This window comes from Papaver somniferum, chromosome 6 (assembly GCF_003573695.1).
Source record: "Papaver somniferum cultivar HN1 chromosome 6, ASM357369v1, whole genome shotgun sequence".
NCBI classification, from domain to species: domain Eukaryota; kingdom Viridiplantae; phylum Streptophyta; class Magnoliopsida; order Ranunculales; family Papaveraceae; genus Papaver; species Papaver somniferum.
In genome coordinates this window covers 35,040,231-35,061,690 of record NC_039363.1, presented here as the reverse complement: position 1 = coordinate 35,061,690, position 21,460 = coordinate 35,040,231, and the positions used below count along the sequence as shown (strand labels likewise).

Below are 21,460 nucleotides of genomic sequence, written 5' to 3'. Positions count from 1 at the left end.
TTCAAGGGCAATCTTGATTAGTTCTGCATTATCACCGGAAGAACGAGCGAGACTGATAAGTCTGTTGAAAAAATATCAGGATATCTTTGCTTGGACATACGAAGAGATGCCTGGTGTTGACGAAAAATTGGTCACTCATCATCTGCACATCACGTCTGGATCCAAAGCTGTAAAACAGTCGCCTAGGCATTTCAGACACGAAGTCGAGGAGCTAATCAAAGTCAAAACTCAGAAACTACTGGCGGCAGGGTTTATCAAGCCCATTCAGCATCCTACATGGCTGGCGAATGTTGTTCCTGTCAATAAGAAAAATGGTCAAATCAGATGTTGTGTTGATTTTAGGAACCTCAATAAATGTTGTCCAAAAGATGATTTTCCTCTACCCAACATTGACATGCTCTTTGATGCAACTAGTGGTCACCGTATGTTCTCATTCATGGATGGTTACAGCGAATACAACCATATCAAGATATTCAGACATGATGCCAACAAAACTGCATTCCGTACTCCCATTGGAAATTTTCATTACACTTTGATTCACTTTGGATTAAAAAACGCAGGTGCTACTTATCAACGGGCTATGACTGCCATATTCCACGACATGGTGCACAAGCAAGTGGAAGACTATGTTGATGATGTGGTGGTAAAGTCGAAGACTCGAGCATCCTACTCAGAAGTTATGAGACAAGTTTTTGAAAGATGCACGGAATACAAGTTAAAGATGAATCCTCTGAAATATGCCTTTGGTGTCTCCTCCGGAAAGTTTCTAGGATTCCTGGTTACTGCATAAGGAATCAAAGTTGATCCAGACAAAACGAAATCCATTACTACCATGCCTCCTCCACGCACTGTGAAAGAACTCCAGAGTTTTATGGGAAAGGTAAATTATATTCGACGCTTCATCCCTGGACTGGCTCCAATCATTGCTTCGTTCACCCATCTGTTAAAGAAATGAGCAAGTTTTACATGGACAACTGTCCAACAAGAAGCGTTCCAGAAAATACAGCAAATACTGTTATCACCTGTTGTCATGAAATCTCCAGTGCAAGGACGGCCACTAATACTTTACACAGCTTCCAGCGATGTTGCTGTCGGGGCACTTCTTGCCCAAGAAGACGAAGAAGGTATCGAATGTCCAATTTATTACTTCAGCCGTACAATAAGAGACGCTCAACTCCGATACCCAAAATCCAAAAGAGCATGTCTAGCATTGATACATGCAATTGTTATCCAACAGAGTCGTGCTTGTTTCCAAGGCCGACCCTATAAAATTTCTACTATCAAATCCAGCCTTGATAGGGAGACCAGTAAAATGGTTAGTTCGGATGTCAGAATTTGACATAGCATGTGTACCACCCAAAGCAATCAAAGGACAAGCGGTTGCAGACTTGCTCACTGCTTTTCCAGGAGAAGATACAACAACGTTACATGAAGATGTGCCCGGTGAGTTTCCAGAAATCTTGGTCATCAAAGAAGAGACATGGATTTTATACTTTGATTGGTCCGCCACCCCTAGCAACGATACTGGAGGAGCGGGCATAGTGCTAGTGTCTCCATCTGGTGAAGTCTTCCCACACTCATTCAAGCTGGATTTCCATTGCACCAATAATTCAGCGGAATATGAAGCTTTCTTATTAGGCATGTCCTTGGCCAAGCAAGCAGGAGCAACACACCTTGAGATAAGAAGGGATTCAAAACTACTGGTTAATCAAATGAAAAAAGCATACTCTCTCAAAGAAATCACGCTCGCCCCATTCAAAGCTGAAACTCAGCGGATATTAACTCATTTTGCTGATGTGACGATTGTCCACACTGGAAGAATTAACAACAGACATGTTGATTGTCTGGAAACTCTCGCTTCCAAACTACAGTTTGAAGGAGCAAAGAAAACAATCACAGTACAGAGGCGCTCCGTGTCATCTACTTGGCTTGCTCAAGTCGAAGACATTCAAGCAAACGATTGGAGGGCGCCTATTATTCATGAACTGAGCAGTTCTCTTTCAGAAGGGAACGTCAGTCTCAAGGAACTAAAGAATTATTTCTTGCTTCATGGAGCGTTATACTATCGGAATCCTGACGGGTCTTTATCACGATACCTCAGAAGAGATGAAGCGGATGAACAACTCAAACACATACATAAAGAAATCTGCGGACAGACGTTGGTGGTAACACTTTACAGAAAGCTTCAAAGGATGGGATACTATTGGCCTTCCATGGAAGCTCATTCAAGAACTCTGCAACGGTCTTTTCCCAATTGTCAAACGCCTCCTCATCGCCTAGAAGCTTTGACAGTTCACCACACTGGAGACTGGAGGGAACCTTACATAAAGTACCTTCGGGAGAATGAGCTGCCGTTGGAAAAGAAGGAAACAGTCAAACTCATTCAGAGAGATAGAAGATTTGCCTTTCTTGACGGAATCTTATACCAAAAGTTTTCGTGGGAACCTACTGAGATGTTTAGCCGAGCATGAATTTCCAACAATTTTAAAGGAAATGCACGACGGAGAACATCAAGGGAAAAGGAAACTATTTCTCCAGATTCATGAGAAATATTATTGGCCGACCATGGAAGATGACGCAGCTGCATATGTTCAGATATGTCACCAATACCAAATCCGTGGTAATCTTATCCACACTCCTTGTCTCCCATTGAATTCTGTGAATAGTCCATGGCCTTTCTATAGCTGGGGATTGGATATCATAGGGAAAATCAATCCAGCGTCTTCGAAACAACATGAGTACATCATCACTGCAACTGAGTATTTTACCAAGTGGGTTGAATCAATCCCTCTTCGAAGCACCACTGGAGTCACGATCGCGGCTTTTATCAAGGAACACATAATATGCAGGTTCGGCATTCCTAAACACATTATCACTGATAATGGAACTCCTTTTGCCAACAAACATGTGACAGAATTTCTCGAGGAATACGGTATCAAACAAGTTTTCTCCACACCATACTATCCCCAAGGAAACGGACAAGCAGAGAGTACCAATAAAACTTTGATCTGAATTCTCAGCCGAACAATTCATGATAATCCTCGAACGTGGCATGAATAATTTCCTATGGCTTCATAGGCTTACCGACTGCACCAAGGAGTTCATTCGGAACTTCACCATACTCTCTTTTCTATGGAGCTGACACCATACTCCCAGCAGAAATCAAGATTCCTTCAGCAAAGATCGCCACATCCAGTGGAGTACAATAGGATGAAGCGGAAGTGACCAACTCAAGAATCTCCGAACTGGACATGCTTGAGTCAAGGAGGGCTAAGGTAGAAAAATATGTGGAAGAATACAAACAAAGAATCTCTAGAGCTTACAACAAAATGGTAATACCTCGAACTTTCCAAGTAGGAGATTTGGTGCTAAAGACAGCAAAACACATTCAACAAGATATGTCTGCTCCCAAGTTCTCTCCAAAATGGGAAGGACCATATGTAATCATCAAGGCAGTGTCCAGTGTATATTACAAGATCTTAGCCATTGATGGAGGAGTGGAAGGAAATATCATCAGCGGTAAATGGCTCCAAGCATATTATGCCTGATCCGCGAAAAACCACTACCTTTTCATTATTTCAAGCATTTCTCAAGATGTAATTTATATTCCTCCAAAGAGTATGCAAAAATACTCCTTTGTTCATTAAACATTTCACAAATGAACAAAAGATTCTTTCCATGATCGATCATGCTACCTAAGAAAAAGCCTAAACCTATTCGAAAACAACGATCATAAATGCTCACTCAGAGTAAACCATCCAGCAGAGAGTAATTCTTAAAAACAGCCATGTCAAGCTTCTGTTGAAAGTTTTTGGTCTTCACTTTTAAGTCCTGGACAAATTTCTCGACTCTTTCCGACCCCAAGGAAAGTGCCTTCTCCTCTTCCAAGAAAGCTGTTGTGGTAGAAATCGCATCAGCAGCAACAACCGCCCTATGAATTTTGATCATCTCGAGCCGACGACGAAGCCAACCTATGTTCAACCGCGAGATTTCACAGTTTGAAATCATTTCATCCCACCTGTGCAGTTCATGATTCTTGACATCTCGCAGATTCGTCTCGTTCATCTCTTTAATGATTGGTAAAAATCCAGCAACCGTAGTCAGAAGGGTTGGGAGAAAGCCTCTCCATATTTCCGTTATAGCAATATGCCCGTACCATCTCCAAATTTTTGTATACACAGATACGTGACATTTGGGAATGATGAATCCACACCATACTATCCCCAAGGAAACGGACAAGCAGAGAGTACCAATAAAACTTTGATATGAATTCTCAGCCGAACAATTCATGATAATCCTCGAACGTGGCATGAATAATTTCCTATGGATTTATGGGCTTACCGGACTGCACCAAGGAGTTCATTCGGAACTTCACCATACTCTCTTGTCTATGGAGCTGACACCATACTCCCAGCAGAAATCAAGATTCCTTCAGCAAAGATCGCCACATCCAGTGGAGTACAATGGGATGAAGCGGAAGTGACCAACTCAAGAATCTCCGAACTGGACATGCTTGAGTCAAGGAGGGCTAAGGTAGAAAAATATGTGGAAGAATACAAACAAAGGATCTCCAGAGCTTACAACAAAATGGTAAGACCTCGAACTTTCCAAGTAGGAGATTTGGTGCTAAAGACAGCAAAACACATTCAACAAGATATGTCTGCTCCCAAGTTCTCTCCAAAATGGGAAGGACCATATGTAATCATCAAGGCAGTGTCCAGTGGATATTACAAGATCTTAGCCATTGATGGAGGAGTGGAAGGAAATATCATCAACGGTAAATGGCTCAAAGCATATTATGCCTGATCCGCGGAAAACCACTACCTTTTCATTATTTCAAGCATTTCTCAAGATGTAATTTATATTCCTCCAAAGAGTATGCAAAAATACTCCTTTGTTCATTAAACATTTCACAAATGAACAAAAGATTCTTTCCATGATCGATCATGCTACCTAAGAAAAAGCCTAAACCTAATCGAAAACAACGATCATAAATGCTCACTCAGAGTAAACCATCCAACAGATAGTAATTCTTAAACATCCATGTCAAGCTTCTGTTGAAAGTTTTTGGTCTTCACTTTTAAGTCCTGGACAAATTTCTCGACTCTTGCCGACTTCAAGTCAAGTGCCTTCTCCTCTTCCAAGAAAGCAGTTGTGGTAGAAATCGCATCAGCAGCAACAACCGCCCTATGAATTTAGATCATCTCGAGCCTACGACGAAGCCAAACTATGTTGAACCGCGAGATTTCACAGTTTGAAATCATTTCATCCCACCTGTGCAGTTCATGATTCTTGACATCTCGCAGATTCATCTCGTTCATCTCTTTAATGATTGGTAAAAATCCAGCAACCGTAGTCAGAAGGGTTGGGAGAAAGCCTCTCCATATTTCCGTTATAGAAATATGCCCGTACCATATCCAAATTTTGGTATACACAGATACGTGACATTTGGGAATGATGAATGGTAGGACTTGAAAGAGTACCTACGACTATGTCAAACTGCAAGTGCACAGTGTCACAATGTAACACAGGGAAAACACAGGTCGATCCACATGGACAAGGTGGGTGTAAAGCTGAAACTATGGTCTCACTTAAACTGATTCTAAACAAGAAAGAGTAACCAAAATGGGGGTTGTTTTGATGTGTCGATACGACAAATATGAATGATTATACTACACAAACAATATTAGAATGCAATTAGAAAGCACTAGGGCAGTCGAATCCACTGCTTAACCTGCACTAGATAATTCAGTTATGGATATTACTCTTGTCATTTTAATGAATAGTGGTGAGGATTCGTGTCTTCCGCTTATTCAAGGTGATCTGAAGATGGATGACTAATCACAACTAAAGTATTTATCCTAAGTAATAATTGTCTGATTAAAGCACAACTATTCAAAAGATAAATCAATTCATTTAAGCATGAGTTGCAGCACCACAACATAGAATTGTTCCAACTACCTAGGTTGCATGACAAACAAGGTGAAAGTAATATGTTGTAGCACAAATATTAAATCTATCCTTAAGCAGTTAAGCACAACAAGAACAAATTCATAACCAAAATTATCTGATATTAGATTAAGAGCTTCATCTAAGCCCTAGTTAGAAAATTAGAACATTATAAGAACTGAAAAATAAACCTAAATACTACATCTTGGTGCACCGGCTAATCCGGGCCTCTAGGGTTGAGCTCTGGCTAACCCAGGCATACCCTCACACACACAAACCTAATATCTATTTATAGTACAAGAAATCCCCAAATTTTACAAACCCTAAATGAAAATCCCCAAATCAGAAAAATTAGGGTTTCGAAAATAACCACTAAAAAATCAATACTTTCCTGAAATCTGCTCGACCCATACTTGTACTTCTCTTCCTCTTCCGTTATTGTCTGCTCGATCAACTCCTCTTCAACTGTGATGAAACCCTAGTTTCATCTCTCTCTTGATTGTAGCACCTAGTGTGCGTGGGTGCTAAGAACGAGAAAGAGAGGCAACTAGGGAATGGGTTTATGGGGTTTTGGTGATGGAGGGGGTATGGAGATGGTGGTGCAGCGGGTGAAGGGATGGAGTTGCAGACTGTTGTCGGGGGAAGAAGAAAGAAATTTGGGGAAGAGAAGATCGATGGGAAGAAGGGAAGGGAGTGTTTGGGTGAAGGGTATAGGTTCCGATGCTAGGGTGTGAAGCGGGGATAGCGAACTTTGATGAACAACGAGTAAAGAGCGTTGGATGATCCCATATAGATTGAATCGGACGGCTACGATGGAGAGGTATGTAGCGACCGTTGGATTATGAGATACAACAAAACTGACGGCTTCAGATGGAGTTAGGTACTATGGTGTTTGACAGGAACTTCAGAGTTTGATGCACGATGATGAAGCGACCGTGGGATGAAGTGATGGATCCAATCTGACGACTGAAAATGGAAGCAGTTTTGGGTATTGGAAATGGATTTGGAACTTGGGTATGCCAATCCCATATCTTCTTTAAGAACAATTCTTCCTCTTCAATCCCACTTCTAGTTGATCCGGCTCTTGCAAACATCATTTTTCGCTGCCTTTCTGCGGGAGTCTTTGCCGTTTCTTTGCTCTTTTCGCTCCGTGAGTTAACCAGACTTTATTTAGTACCTAAAAATGCAAAATTAATTGAGAAAAGTATTTATTCTTGAAAACAACTAAAACACAAAATATGGGATAAAATGGAGCGTTAGTGCACAAATGATGAGTTAAATGCCAATAAAAAGGTGCAAATATATACAATATTTGGCACTCATCAAATACCCCCAAACCTGAATTTTACTTGTCCTCAAGTTAAAAAAAACTAAGGAAATCCTACCTATACCACTGTCGTTGGTCTCTCGATTGCATTTAGCGAATGCAATAAGCCTTTTAAACCACTAAGTGTCCCTAGTGGACGAGTTGAAGTCTCGTGAAGGTTTGCTTAGAACGTACCTACAAAGTTCTAGGAAAAAATATAAGCTCAGATTCCATGAAATGTGACATGTGCAAGACAGTAGAAGCTCACAGCAAAATGGAGATGTCAATCTAGCTATCAAAGGCACAATCCTAGCACTGATAACAAATAAAGACATGTGATAAGAGTTTAAAGTGTATCTACACATGTGTAAAGAAAGATCGGACGTTATGACTACTAATCACCAAGAGATAGTTTCTCAGGCTAAGAACCGAGGTCGAAATCTAGCTAGCTGTCCGGACTTTACGAGAATTGTGAATGAGTTGGAGGTATTTCACAATTACTCGCGTTGTACATCAATGGCATACACCCTTCCTTGCTTATAACACAAAAACACAAAAGATGACTCTTATTTACATTGACTACTCTCTTTTATTTTTGGAACAAGAGAGGATGGAATTGATAAATACTTGATTATTTTTTTTGATATTTTTCTGAATATATACATCGTTTTTTTTTTGTTTTTTGTTTTGTTTTTTTTTTTTTTGAAAAAAATATTTACAACATGGTAACTCTTTTGATACATAAGCAAAAAGAAACAAAAAATTACATGACACATTGCAAGAGGTAGCCCTTTTTGATGCACCCAGTTAAATTCGATGGTTGTCTTTCTTAATGTAACCTCCACCTTCTATCCCAACCAACCAAAGAACAAGCTAGTCAAGTTTCGTTCAGTATTCTAAAGTGATTGGAAATCGTGACTTCCGATAGACCACCTCAAGGATGAGGCTATACATGTATTGGTAGATCGTGCGCGTGCAAGTTTCTTATCACTATGTGAATTGTGCTAGAATCAGGGTGCCTAAATATCTAGACTAAGAATCCTTATGTTTACATACATGCACAAGAGTCAACATTTCAAGGTAAATGAGCTCCATTTTTTATGTTTTTTTTCAATTTTTTCATTTTTTATTTTGATTTTTTCATTTTTTTTTTCATTTTTTTTTTCAAAAAGAAAGAGTTCTGTTTTCAATTATAACATGTTATCAAAGTATCTACTTTTCACCCCCAAACCTAAACTGAACATTGTCCTCAATGTTTCTAATGATAAACAGATTTATAACTTGGAAAAATCAGAAGAACATGTTGAGTTTTGAGAGAAAGGAAAGAGATTACCCGATTTGACGTAAGAAAGAACCGAACTCCATTATTCATGGTTAGAATCCAGCATATTTCAGCCGCGATCACCATGGAGTAGCAAAATATATACAGAAATGGAAAAAGAAATCAAGTCAAAGTGACTCAACCTGAAGATTTTGAATCTTCAGGATTATATACAAAAATTCACTATATACATAAAGTCTAAAGAGTGGAGGATCAACCCAAAAGACAAAGTGTTGAAACATGAACAGTTTCAAAACACTAAAATTGGACTGAAATGGGAGCGAGAGTGAACAACCAAATGAGCTAGCCCTAAACCTGGATTTTACACTAGATATACTATTGGATACAAAATCTCGCGGTTTTGGGGGTTCATCATGCACAAGGTCTAACTCGAAATGGACTTTGTTAGGGACGGGCAAACATGCATATTCCAACTGTGGCTCCTTAAAAGTATTGTATTTAGATGCAAAATAGTCCAAGAGGACTTGAGAGGCACACAGTTCCAATCCTAGGTTGGGAATTTTCAGAAAAGTTGGTTTAAAAGATTTGTTACAAACCAAATCTAGGTTGGGTGGAATAATCTCAATATGCGATTTAGGTAAGAAAGTTGGTACTTCTAAGTTATTCACATGCATGAGATCAAAAGTACCAATATTATCAGTCACATCAGCATTTTCTAAATCATAATCAAGTTGTGTAGCATGCTCATCATCACAAAACAATTTCACAAGTCCAAATTCAGAATCATGGTTATCCGAAATATCCAAATTAACATCAAAAGAAGCAATATATTGTGGCTTAGGTATGGAATCTGACACATCAACTATATTTTGATGCATAGGATCATTAGTGTCAACAGAAGATTCAACATTACCTAAGTCATGCTCTTCACAGGATAACTGCACAATATCTAAATCAGTAGCCTCATCACATGTATATGGAATACTAGAAGAAACATCATTCATGAAGGTCGGGGCAGAAAAGCCTAATGTATTTGAACCCAAAGGTTCCATAACATTTTCAGCATAGACATGTTCTTCTAATATAACATCATCATAATCATCATCATCACAAATACATGAAAATCCTACTTTGTCAAAACCATTAGTGTTTTTCGTCCATACATCTGCTTCTAAAATAGGTGAATATGGATTGACATTTTCAGCAATAGGGTATGAAACACTATATCCAGAATTAAGATCATTGGGAAAATCAACATATGACTCATGGTGATCACCCATATCATGTGGCATGGTCCTAGTTTCCTTATAGGTTTCCCACTGATGGGTTTTCTCTGCAACTTCAGCTAGAAATGACCATGCATCGTCCACAGTTTTATCAATGAATTCACCATTACACATAGATTCAACCAAGGCTCGAGACTTAAAGTCTAGTCCCTCATAAAGAATGGCGACCAGTCTCCACTTCTCAAGGCCATGGTGAGGACACTCAAACAACAAATCATTAAACCGTTCGAAATAATGAAAAAGTGTCTCTCCATCTAACTGGACAAAATAATTAATACTTTGACGAACAGAGATGGTCCTATGATGTGGAAAGAACTTTTTGACAAATTGATTTGTGAGTTGGTCCCAAGTGGTGATTGACTGCGGTCTCAGATTGTAAAACCATGTTTTAGCCCTTTCCTTTAAATAAAATGTAAACAAACGCAATTTCAAAGAGTCTTCAGACATATAGTCAGGTTGTATAGCCCGGACAATTTGTTCAAACTTTCTTACATGATTATAGGGATTCTCAGAATCGAACCCTCGAAATATAGGAAGTATTTGTATCATGCTTGCGTTTAGTTCAAATGGGCCATCAGTCTGTGGTAAGACGATACATGATAACTGATTTATTCTGTTAGGGTACATGTATTCATGGAGACTACGGGGTTTATTCACACACTCGCCCATTTTTTTCAAAAAAATTTGGTTTTGATGGGTTTTGAAATTTTTTGGATTTGTTGGGTTTTGAAAAGAAAATTTGGTTTGAATGTGGGAGAAAAATTTTGGTTATTGGGAGCAAATTTGGTTTTAAAATTGGGAGCAAGCCCACATTGGTGGGAGAATGCACAACCCACTAGAAGTTTGAAAAAACAGCCTAAAGCTGTGAATTTGGATGAAGTTTGAACATGCCCAGTTGGTATTTTAACAGGTCCCAAAGCATAACCCAGTAGTCTTCAGGAGGCCCAACAGGTTATTTGGAAAGTGAGGAGCCCAACAGGAGTTTTTGAAATTGGAAAACTTGATAGATTTTCAAAGATTTTAAGCGCACTGTTCTCAAAGTTCCAAAGTTGTTGTTTTGAGTACAAGGCCCAGTTAATGTTCAAAGTTATAAGCCCACAGTCCATTTAAAATTACAAGCCCAAAAGTCCAAAAAAACAAGCCCACTGTTGGGTTTAAAATAATATTACAAGCCCAGAAAAAATATAAACCCAACAGACAATAAAGAAGGCCCAGTTGGGCTTTGCTAATGGGTTTGGGCTTACTTGTTTTTGGAGGGAAGCCCAGTTCGGCTTTTTATCCCTTTTTTGTTGCACAAGCCCAGTTGGGTCTTAGCCAAACCAATGCAGCACCACAGCTTCTCCTGCTCCTTTTCTTTTCCTTTGCTTTGGCTTGAACAGCAGCACCACAGGTAGTATCACAAGCTTTTTGGATCTCAGTGCACTGCTAATCCTTTCTCCTCCAGCTCTTTTGCCTTTTCAGCAGTAGCACCAACTACCTGACACTCACTGTGTGTGATCAGTACACAGAAAAGGCATGGAATGGTGGAAGCAAAATGAACAACTGCATAAAGCAGTGCAGTTAGAACTGCAGATGAGCAGGCAGTTTTCAGAGATACCACAATTTGTATTTATGCAGCAGGAGCAAGTTGCATATGCAATAGCAAGGTTACAGTCTCACAGAGTGCAAATTACAAGAGTGCAGTTGGACATATGTGGAGATATTGCCAGTTACAGCACAACTCAGTTGAGATTGTCAGTTCAATTAGACTGAAACATAGCTAACAAGATGCAATGGTGCAGTGGTTGACAGTATACCATTTCAAGTAAGCTTCAGGTGACAGAGTTACAGATGCAATATGGCCTAAATGGCTGAAATCTGAACTGTAACTGAGATTCTTATCAGTTCATAGAAGCATGAGCAGAATTAAGACACAAGTGTGCTTATCAGTTCAAATGTGCACAAGACACCAATCACAGAAATAAGCCAAAAGATGCAAGCTATGTTGCCAATACAGAGCAAGATGCTAAGATTCAAGTGTGTAAGCAAGGATCAGATGGCACAATCTTTCAGAGGACAAGAAGGTTATAGGACACCAAATGCAGTTCACAGTGCTAGATGCAGTTGTACTGAGATGAAGTTACAGGTGCAGAACAGAATGATGTCAACTACACTAGCATGCTAGCACAGGACAAAAGTGACTAAATACAAGCTACAGAATGGGACTTAAATGCAGATGCACTTGAGATGCAGAACAGATATACAAGTTACAGATATGCACAGATTGAAAAACTAGTATGCAGGGCATAAGACAAAATACTAGAGAGTATGCAGTTATGCACAAAGATGCAGGTGGATCTAAAAAAAGATGGATAGAAGATGAAGTGATGCAGAACTACAGCTAAGTATGCAAATACAACTAAGTTAACAGAACAACAGATGATAGAATGATGCAGCTACAGATGCTCAGAACTGAAAAAATTAAAACTACATCTAAACTATATTATCAATAGCAAGAAAACACAAAAATTAAACACATATATACATGGTGAAAAGTTGAAAATCAGTGAAGAAGGCAAAAGAAGCAAATACACCGCTACCGAGTCCCCGGCAGCGGCGCCAAAAACTTGGTAGGACTTGAAAGAGTACCTACGACTATGTCAAACTGCAAGTGCACAGTGTCATAATGTAACACAGGGCAAGCACAGGTCGATCCACAGGGACAAGGTGGGTGTAAAGCTGAAACTATGGTCTCACTTAAACTGATTCTAAACAAGAAAGAGTAACCAAAATGGGGGTTGTTTTGATGTGTCGATACGACAAGTATGAATGATTATACTACACAAACAATATTAGAATGCAATTAGAAAGCACTAGGGCAGTCGAATCCACTGCTTAACCTGCACTAGATAATTCAGTTATGGATATTACTCTTGTCATTTTAATGAATAGCGGTGAGGATTCGTGTCTTCCGCTTATTCAAGGTGATCTGAAGATGGATGACTAATCACAACTAAAGTATTTATCCTAAGTAATAATTGTCTGATTAAAGCACAACTATTCAAAAGATAAATCAATTCATTTAAGCATGAGTTGCAGCACCACAACATAGAATTGTTCCAACTACCTAGGTTGCATGACAAACAAGGTGAAAGTAATATGTTGTAGCACAAAGATTAAATCTATCCTTAAGCAGTTAAGCACAACAAGAACAAATTCATAACCAAAATTATCTGATATTAGATTAAGAGCTTCATCTAATCCCTAGTTAGAAAATTAGAACATTATAAGAACTGAAAAATAAACCTAAATACTACAGCTTGGTGCACCGGCTAATCCGTGCCTCTAGGATTGAGCTCTGGCTAACCCAGGCATACCCTCACACACACAAACCTAATATCTATTTATAGTACAAGAAATCCCCAAATTTTACAAACCCTAAATGAAAATCCCCAAATCAGAAAAATTAGGGTTTCGAAAATAACCACTAAAAAATCAATACTTTCCTGAAATCTGCTCGACCCATACTTGTACTTCTCTTCCTCTTATGTTATTGTCTGCTCGATCAACTCCTCTTCAACTGTGATGAAACCCTAGTTTCATCTCTCTCTTGATTGTAGCACCTAGTGTGTGTGGGTGCTAAGAACGAGAAAGAGAGGCAACTAGGGAATGGGTTTATGGGGTTTTGGTGATGGAGGGGGTATGGAGATGGTGGCGCAGCGGGTGAAGGGATGGAGTTGCAGACTGTTGTCGGGGGAAGAAGAAAGAAATTTGGGGAAGAGAAGATCGATGGGAAGAAGGGAAGGGAGTGTTTGGGTGAAGGGTATAGGTTCCGATACTAGGGTATGAAGCGGGGATAGCGAACTTTGATGAACAGCGAGTAAAGAGCGTTGGATGATCCCATATAGATTGAATCGGACGGCTACGATGGAGAGGTATGTAGCGACCGTTGGATTATGAGATACAACAAAACTGACTGCTTCAGATGGAGTTAGGTACTATGGTGTTTGACAGGAACTTCAGAGTTTAATGCACGATGATGAAGCGACCGTGGGATGAAGTGATGGATCCAATCTGACGGCTGAAAATGAAAGCGGTTTTGGGTATTGGAAATGGATTTGGAACTTGGGTATGCCAAGCACATATCTTCTTTAAGAACAATTCTTCCTCTTCAATCCCACTTCTAGTTGATCCGGCTCTTGCAAACATCATTTTTCGCTGCCTTTCTGCGGGAGTCTTTGCCGTTTCTTTGCTCTTTTCGCTCGTTGAGTTAACCAGACTTTATTTAGTACCTAAAAATGCAAAATTAATTGAGAAAAGTATTTATTCTTGAAAACAACAAAAACACAGAATATGGGATAAAATGGATCGTTAGTGCACAAATGATGAGTTAAATGCCAATAAAAAGGTGCAAATATATACAATATTTGGCACTCATCAAATACCCCCAAACCTGAATTTTACTTGTCCTCAAGTAAAAAAAAACTAAGGAAATCTTACCTATACCACTGTCGCTGGTCTCTCGATTGGATTTAGCGAATGCAATAAGCCTTTTAAACCACTAAGTGTCCCTAGTGGACGAGTTGAAGTCTCGTGAAGGTTTGCTTAGAACGTACCTACAAAGTTCTAGGAAAAAATATAAGCTCAGATTCCATGAAATGTGACATGTGCAAGACAGTAGAAGCAGAGAGTACCAATAAAACTTTGATCTGAATTCTCAGCCGAACAATTCATGATAATCCTCGAACGTGGCATGAATAATTTCCTATGGCTTTATGGGCTTACCGGACTGCACCAAGGAGTTCATTCAGAACTTCACCATACTCTCTTGTCTATGGAGCTGACACCATACTCCCAGCAGAAATCAAGATTCCTTCAGCAAAGATCGCCACATCCAGTGGAGTACAATGGGATGAAGCGGAAGTGACCAACTCAAGAATCTCCGAACTGGACATGCTTGAGTCAAGGAGGGCTAAGGTAGAAAAATATGTTGAAGAATACAAACAAAGGATCTCCAGAGCTTACAACAAAATGGTAAGACCTCGAACTTTCCAAGTAGGAGATTTGGTGCTAAAGACAACAAAACACATTCAATAAGATATGTATGCTCCCAAGTTCTCTCCAAAATGGGAAGGACCATATGTAATCATCAAGGCAGTGTCCAGTGGATATTACAAGATCTTAGCCATTGATGGAGGAGTGGAAGGAAATATCATCAACGGTAAATGGCTCAAAGCATATTATGCCTGATCCGCGGAAAACCATTACCTTTTCATTATTTCAAGCATTTCTCAAGATGTAATTTATATTCCTCCAAAGAATATGCAAAAATACTCCTTTGTTCATTAAACATTTCACAAATGAACAAAAGATTCTTTCCATGATCGATCATGATACCTAAGAAAAAGCCTAAACCTATTCGAAAATAACGATCATAAATGCTCACTCAGAGTAAACCATCCAGCAGAGAGTAATTCTTAAAAACAGCCATGTCAAGCTTCTGTTGAAAGTTTTTGGTCTTCACTTTTAAGTCCTGGAAAAATTTCTCGACTCTTTCCGACTCCAAGGAAAGTGCCTTCTCCTCTTCCAAGAAAGCAGTTGTGGTAGAAATCGCATCAGCAGCAACAACCGCCCTTTGAATTTTGATCATCTCGAGCCGACGACGAAGCCAACCTATGTTGAACCGCGAGATTTCACATTTTGAAATCATTTCATCCCACCTGTGCAGTTCATGATTCTTGACATCTCGCAGATTCATCTCGTTCATCTCTTTAATGATTGGTAAAAATACAGCAACCGTAGTCAGAAGGGTTGGGAGAAAGCCTCTCCATATTTCCGTTGTAGCAATATGCCCGTACCATCTCCAAATTTTGGTATCCACAGATACGTGACGTTTGGGAATGATGAATCCACACCATACTATCCCCAAGGAAACAGACAAGCAAAGAGTACCAATAAAAGTTTGATCTGAATTCTCAGCCGAACAATTCATCATAATCCTTGAACGTGGCATGAATAATTTCCTATGACTTCATGGGCTTACCGGACTGCACCAAGGAGTTCATTCGGAACTTCACCATACTCTCTTGTCTATGGAGCTGACACCATACTCCCAGCAGAAATCAAGATTCCTTCAGCAAAGATCGCCACATCCAGTGGAGTACAATAGGATGAAGCGGAAGTGACCAACTCAAGAATCTCCGAACTGGACATGCTTGAGTCAAGGTATGTGGAAGAATACAAACAAAGGATCTCCAGAGCTTACAACAAAATGGTAAGACCTTGAACTTTCCAAGTAGGAGATTTGGTGCTAAAGACAGCAAAACACATTCAATAAGATATGTATGCTCCCAAGTTCTCTCCAAAATGGGAAGGACCATATGTAATCATCATGGCAGTGTCCAGTGGATATTACAAGATCTTAGCCATTGATGGAGGAGTGGAAGGAAATATCATCAACGGTAAATGGCTCAAAGCATATTATGCCTGATCCGCGGAAAACCACTACCTTTTCATTATTTCAAGCATTTCTCAAGATGTAATTTATATTCCTCCAAAGAGTATGCAAAAATACTCCTTTTTCATTAAACATTTCACAAATGAACAAAATATTCTTTCCATGATCGATCATGCTACCTAAGAAAAAGCCTAAACCTAGTCGAAAACAACGATCATAAATGCTCACTCAGAGTAAACCATCCAGCAGAGAGTAATTCTTAAAAACAACCATGTCAAGCTTCTGTTGAAAGTTTTTGGTCTTCACTTTTAAGTCCTGGAAAAATTCCTCGACTCTTGCCGACTCCAAGGAAAGTGCCTTCTCCTCTTCCAAGAAAGCAGTTGTGGTAGAAATCGCATCAGCAGCAACAACCGCCCTATGAATTTTGATCATCTCGAGCCGACGACGAAGCCAACCTATGTTGAACCGCGAGATTTCACAGTTTGAAATCATTTCATCCCACCTGTGCAGTTCATGATTCTTGACATCTCGCAGATTCATCTCGTTCATCTCTTTAATGATTGGTAAAAATCCAGCAACTGTAGTCAGAAGGGTTGGGAGAAAGCCTCTCCATATTTCCGTTGTAGCAATATGCCCGTACCATCTCCAAATTTTGGTATACACAGATACGTGACATTTGGGAATGATGAATCCACATCATACTATCCCCAAGGAAACGGACAAGCAGAGAGTACCAATAAAACTTTGATCTGAATTCTCAGCCGAACAATTCATGATAATCCTCGAACGTGGCATGAATAATTTCCTGTGGCTTTATGGGCTTACCGGACTGCACCAAGGAGTTCATTCGGAACTTCACCATACTCTCTTGTCTATGGAGATGACACCATACTCCCAGCAGAAATCAAGATTCCTTCAGCAAAGATCGCCACATCCAGTGGAGTACAATGGGATGAAGCGGAAGTGACCAACTCAAGAATCTCCGAACTGGACATGCTTGAGTCAAGGAGGGCTAAGGTAGAAAAATATGTGGAAGAATACAAACAAAGGATCTCCAGAGCTTACAACAAAATGGTAAGACCTCGAACTTTCCAAGTAGGAGATTTGGTGCTAAAGACAGCAAAACACATTCAACAAGATATGTCTGCTCCCAAGTTCTCTCCAAAATGGGAAGGACCATATGTAATCATCAAGGCAGTGTCCAGTGGATATTACAAGATCTTAGCCATTGATGGAGGAGTGGAAGGAAATATCATCAACGGTAAATGGCTCAAAGCATATTATGCCTGATCCGCGGAAAACCACTACCTTTTCATTATTTCAAGCATTTCTCAAGATGTAATTTATATTCCTCCAAAGAGTATGCAAAAATACTCCTTTTTTCATTAAACATTTCACAAATGAACAAAAGATTCTTTCCATGATCGATCATGCTACCTAAGAAAAAGCCTAAACCTATTCGAAAACAACGATCATAAATGCTCACTCACCAGCAGAGAGTAATTCTTAAAAACAACCATGTCAAGCTTCTGTTGAAAGTTTTTGGTCTTCACTTTTAAGTCCTGGAAAAATTTCTCGACTCTTGCCGACTCCAAGGAAAGTGCCTTCTCCTCCTCCAAGAAAGCAGTTGTGGTAGAAATCGCATCAGCAGCAACAACCGCCCTATGAATTTTGATCATCTCGGGCCGACGACGAAGCCAACCTATGTTGAACCGCGAGATTTCACAGTTTGAAATCATTTCATCCCACCTGTGCAGTTCATGATTCTTGACATCTCGCAGATTCATCTCGTTCATCTCTTTAATGATTGGTAAAAATCCAGCAACTGTAGTCAGAAGGTTTGGGAGAAAGCCTCTCCATATTTCCGTTGTAGCAATATGCCCGTACCATCTCCAAATTTTGGTATACACAGATACGTGACATTTGGGAATGATGAATCCACACCATACTATCCCCAAGGAAACGGACAAGCAGAGAGTACCAATAAAACTTTGATCTGAATTCTCAGCCGAACAATTCATGATAATCCTCGAACGTGGCATGAATAATTTCCTAAGGATTTATGGGCTTACCGGACTGCACCAAGGAGTTCATTCGGAACTTCACCATACTCTCTTGTCTATGGAGCTGACACCATACTCCCAGCAGAAATCAAGATTCCTTCAGCAAAGATCGCCACATCCAGTGGAGTACAATGGGATGAAGCGGAAGTGACCAACTCAAGAATCTCCAAACTGGACATGCTTGAGTCAAGCAGGGCTAAGGTAGAAAAATATGTGGAAGAATACAAAAAAGGATCTCCAGAGCTTACAACAAAATGGTAAGACCTCGAACTTTCCAAGTAGGAGATTTGGTGCTAAAGACAGCAAAACACATTCAACAAGATATGTCTGCTCCCAAGTTCTCTCCAAAATGGGAAGGACCATATGTAATCATCAAGGCGGTGTCCAGTGGATATTACAAGATCTTAGCCATTGATGGAGGAGTGGAAGGAAATATCATCAACGGTAAATGGCTCAAAGCATATTATGCCTGATCCGCGGAAAACCACTACCTTTTCATTATTTCAAGCATTTATCAAGATGTAATTTATATTCCTCCAAAGAGTATGCAAAAATACTCTTTTGTTCATTAAAAATTTCATAAATGAACAAAATATTCTTTCCATGATCGATCATGCTACCTAAGAAAAAGCCTAAACCTATTCGAAAACAACGATCATAAATGCTCACTCAGAGTAAACCATCCAGTAGAGAGTAATTCTTAAAAACAGCCATGTCAAGCTTCTGTTGAAAGTTTTTGGTCTTCACTTTTAAGTCCTGGAAAAATTTCTCGACTCTTGCCGACTCCAAGGCAAGTGCATTCTCCTCTTCCAAGAAAGCAGTTGTGGTAGAAATCGCATCAGCAACAACAACCACCCTATGAATTTTGATCATCTCGAGCCGATGACGAAGCCAACCTATGTTGAACCGCGAGATTTCACAGTTTGAAATCATTTCATCCCACCTATGCAGTTCATGATTCTTGACATCTCGCAGATTCATCTCGTTCATCTCTTTAATGATCGGTAAAAATCCAGCAACCGTAGTCAGAAGGGTTTGGAGAAAGCCTCTTCATATTTCCGTTGTAGCAATATGCCCGTACCATCTCCAAATTTTGGTATACACAGATACATGACATTTGGGAATGATGAATCCACCGACCGCCTCATTATTTGGGGAAGTATTAGTCATGGGATCTTCAAAGGAGAGTCCAGCCGTTGGATACTCGTGAACGTGAGTTCTAACCCTAGCCTCCACGGAATCAGTTGAATCTTCGTCAACAAGGTTGCTTTTATCGTCAACCACAACCAAGGACTTCTCGTTTCTCCTCTTTCTAGCAACGACAATGCGAACATCAACCTAAAATGAAGTGAAGGAGTGTTTGATTTTACTGAACATTGAGCATGGAGAACCTCAGCTGATAAGTTACGGTATTACTTACAGATGCTCCAGCTTCAGCATGAGATGGCCTATACCGGGCAGGGGCTTTAACAGTCCTCTTAGGTCTCAAACTATGCGAAGAAGAGGGATTCTTCTGATCATCCTGCAATAAGTTATTTTTCTATGATCAATAATTCTGATCAAATGAAGATAAAGAAAATATATACAACGACTTACTGAAGCAGACGCTTCTACTTCATGCTTTGATTGAGGTTCATTTAGGGAAGAAATGCTACCCCTGGACATGGCGACGAGAGAAATTACTTCTGATGATAATGCACAAGACAGGAAACGAGATGCTGTTTAAATGGAAAAATCTAAACATTGAAGGTCTGGATGCTTATCCTATAGTGGATATGGTCAAATATGTTGTGGTTTTCATTGAAACCCTAATTCTCGAATCAATGTATCCGGTATCATAGAAAAAGTGCGACAATACTGGGGACTGACAGTTCAGGCGTGTTCAACATGGCAATACTGTGGGATGATACTTCGGATATAACCAACGTTGCAACCGTGAATTAATGATCTGGAAGGCCGCATGTCTCTTAGCCGGTTCGTATAATCGTACTTCATGGATAATTATTGTCTACATGGACATTGGTCCATCCTATTCAGATGTGAAAAAGATTTGACAAAAGATACGACAAGAGATTATGGTTCAAAAATAATCTCTAAAAGAATATCTCTACAGTAAGACTGCTCAAATAACCAGAAAATGTCTACTTCGACAAAACAAATAATCTCAGAGAAATTCATCAGAAAGGCTATTCATCATATTCATCAGAGTCATCAGATTTACCAGAATTATCAGATTCATCATCATCATGTTTGTCGAAGTCCTCTTCAAATTCTTCATCGGAAACACTATCAGGGCCATTGACGAAGTCCGGATAAATATCATGATCGTCATCCATCATTTCCCAGTACTCTTCTTTTTCATGCTCAGCTTCAAGGTCATCTTTGACCAGTTTCTCGATCTCCCTGGTACGACGGTCTGACCTAATCTTGAGATCTCGTGGTACCCACATGGGATCATCTTTCGAAGCATCAGAGTTAGATGGTACACCATCAGCTCGAGATTGGAGTTTCTCCTCTGCTGCTAGCACTCTGCGCTGGACTCGGTCCCTTCTTCGTCGATAATCATCCATCCTGTCATCCTCGGCTTTTCTCTTCATGAGTTTGGCATAAGTGACTCTGTGATTATTAAGAGGCTCACTAGGCTTTGATTCCTCGGCACGGTTTTTTTTAGCACGCGTTTTGGCCACAGGGATCCTGGAATCCTCTTCAGAGGAGCTGGAAGAATAGCTACAATCATAATCGCTGCTGCCGGAAGTCACCATTTTCTGGAACTAGGAGCACAGAATCACAGATATGCTGATAATAAATCCACTGCAAAAATGGTAATCCTTAACTCTTACCTCTTTACAATTCCACTAACAGTAGTGATTTTGATACGAGAGCTAGCACTTCAAAACCTTGCCCGTTTCTTCGAATCTACAAAAGACGAACAAAACTAAGGTTTTCATAAAGTCCCGAACACTTCCATCATGCGAGCATTAATCACCGGATTATGAAAAACTAAACAAATATTTCATCACAAATAATTGTTTGTTTTTAAATATTGCCTAAAGTGTTTTCGAAAATATATATACATATATGTATATAAATAAATAATAAAAAAAAGAAAACGTGATTAACTCACATAAAAGGCAAAAA

At 39.7% G+C, this 21,460-nt stretch overlaps 1 protein-coding gene across 1 annotated transcript; it reads right to left on the bottom strand.

The window, feature by feature from the left end:
* Positions 1-20,508: 20,508 nt before the first annotated feature.
* Positions 20,509-21,084, bottom strand: LOC113290723 (glutamic acid-rich protein-like). Its single transcript, XM_026540306.1, has one exon. It carries the CDS (start codon positions 21,082-21,084, stop codon positions 20,509-20,511), a length of 576 nt encoding a protein of 191 aa, XP_026396091.1.
* Positions 21,085-21,460: the final 376 nt, after the last annotated feature.